General features: G+C 45.5%; 1 protein-coding gene across 2 annotated transcripts in view; it reads left to right on the plus strand.

Moving 5' to 3' along the window:
• The window catches only part of Hsd17b2 (hydroxysteroid 17-beta dehydrogenase 2), a 56840-nt gene extending 55441 nt beyond the window's left edge, over positions 1–1399 (plus strand). For both annotated transcript variants that reach the window (XM_055621314.1, XM_055621313.1), the window contains one exon: positions 965–1399. In XM_055621314.1, the coding sequence (XP_055477289.1) occupies positions 965–1308 (344 nt within the window). In that variant the 3' untranslated portion in view covers positions 1309–1399. The remainder of the gene's footprint in view (positions 1–964) is intronic.
• Positions 1400–1887: the final 488 nt, after the last annotated feature.

The following is a 1887-nucleotide window of genomic DNA, read 5'->3' on the forward strand; positions in this document are numbered from 1 at the left end:
ACACACACACACACACACACACACACACACACACACACACACACACAATGTTGAGTCAAAAAGCTGACACCAAAGAGTAAGTGTTCAGAACAGGCAGAATGAGCCTGCCCTGTTAGTGAAGACTAGAGGGGACCTTGAGGTGAGCACTGTTCTGTTTTTGGACTGGTTGCTTATCAGCTCAGCTATTCAGCTTGTGAAACAACCATCCATCTTTATCCTATTTTGGTTTAAAAGGTTTCTTTTGTCTTATACACATGTGTGTGCCTGTGTGTTTGTGCATGCATCCATATATGGAGGTGCCTGTGGAGGTCAGAAGAGGGTGTCAGATGCCCTAAAGATGGAGTTATGGGCAGTTGTGAGTCATCTGGTGTGGATGCTGGGAACCAAAGCAAGGTCATCTGCAAAAGCAGCAAGTACTCTTAACCACTGGGTCATTTCCCCAGCCTCATGTGTAGGTTGAAAGATGACAATCAGTGACATTATCGAGCATGCATTGTAAAAGGGACATACAGAGCTGACCAGTTGGCTTTAGACGGCTCACTGGTGTGGGAATACTTTCTCTCACTTGCAGCATTCCTTAGTTGGCTGTAGTTCTTTGTGTAGGGCTGGGGCCTTATGGGACTTCCTTGTCTACTCTGGCATGTCTAAATGTTCAGCCTTGAAAAAAAACAAAACAAAACATATGAGTAGCCTTATATAGACTCCGTAAAGAGAGGCTGTAAATTAAAAAAAAAAAAAAAACTTTAGGGAGAGGCATATGGGAGGACTTAGAGGAAGGAAAGGGAAGAGGGAAATGATGCAATTATATGAACATCTCAAAACTGAAAAGAAAATTGGCTTTTAAAAAAGTCATTCATATGCGCCCATCTTTTCCAGCAGAGCCTGGCTCATGATCCATTACCTGCCTCCTCAGTTCGGCCTGGCCTTCCCAGCTTCTGAGTCTTCCTTTCTTTCTGTGTTCCAGACATCACAGGCTCACCTGACACTTGGGATAAGATGGAGACGGAGATCCTGGACCACTTGTCCAAAGAGATACAGGAGGACTATGGCAGGGACTATGTCCAAGCACACAAGAACCACCTCTTCACTATGAGAGACTTGTCCTGCTCAGATATCACCCCCGTGTTGCGGGATATCGAGCTCGCCATTTCTGCCAAGAACCCCTCTCCCTTTTATGCCCCAGGGAGAATGGCTTACCTGTGGATCTGCTTGGAAGCCTATTTCCCGACCACTGTATGGGACTATATTATGCAAAGGTATTTTGGTCCAAAGTTCATACCGAGAGCTCTAAGGGATAGCAGCTTATAAGAATGAGGCCCCAAGGGGGTAGGAAATGTCACATTCTTAGGATGAAAGGGAAACCTCTTATTAAACTCATTTTCTACCTCAAATCTTAAAATGTTGTATGTTCCCTGTGACTTAGTGGCAAGAGGACTGGAGAGTGGCAAGGAGCACCACTGGGAGCAACTGCTGAGACCTTCTGCCACCAGACACCTGTCAGAGACAGGCCTTCTTCCAGATGTTGGACATTCAGTCCTAGACCACTTCACGACAGGGATATAATGACAAACCAAGTCCCAGGAAGTTTCCCCTTTCCCAGCTCGTACAAGTGTGTTTACACCATGCTGGATTCTGCAAAGCGTGCACTGGCATTATGTCTCAACAAATCAATGATATACCCAAATAGAGCATCCCTTCTTGCTCAAAGAGACCAACAACTACTGCGTTCCTTAGTGAACATCGCCTTTCTGGCACTGGCTAGTTTTGCCATACACTGATAGCTGCTGATCCGGGTGGTGGTTACTTAAGTTGGGGGTCCTGAGGCAGTTTATTTTCATTTATTTTTTACTTTGAGATGGGACTCATGAAGCCCATGCTGACCTCAAA

This window comes from Psammomys obesus, unplaced genomic scaffold (genome assembly GCF_907164565.1).
Source record: "Psammomys obesus unplaced genomic scaffold, mPsaObe1.curated_primary_1811, whole genome shotgun sequence".
NCBI lineage: Eukaryota > Metazoa > Chordata > Mammalia > Rodentia > Muridae > Psammomys > Psammomys obesus.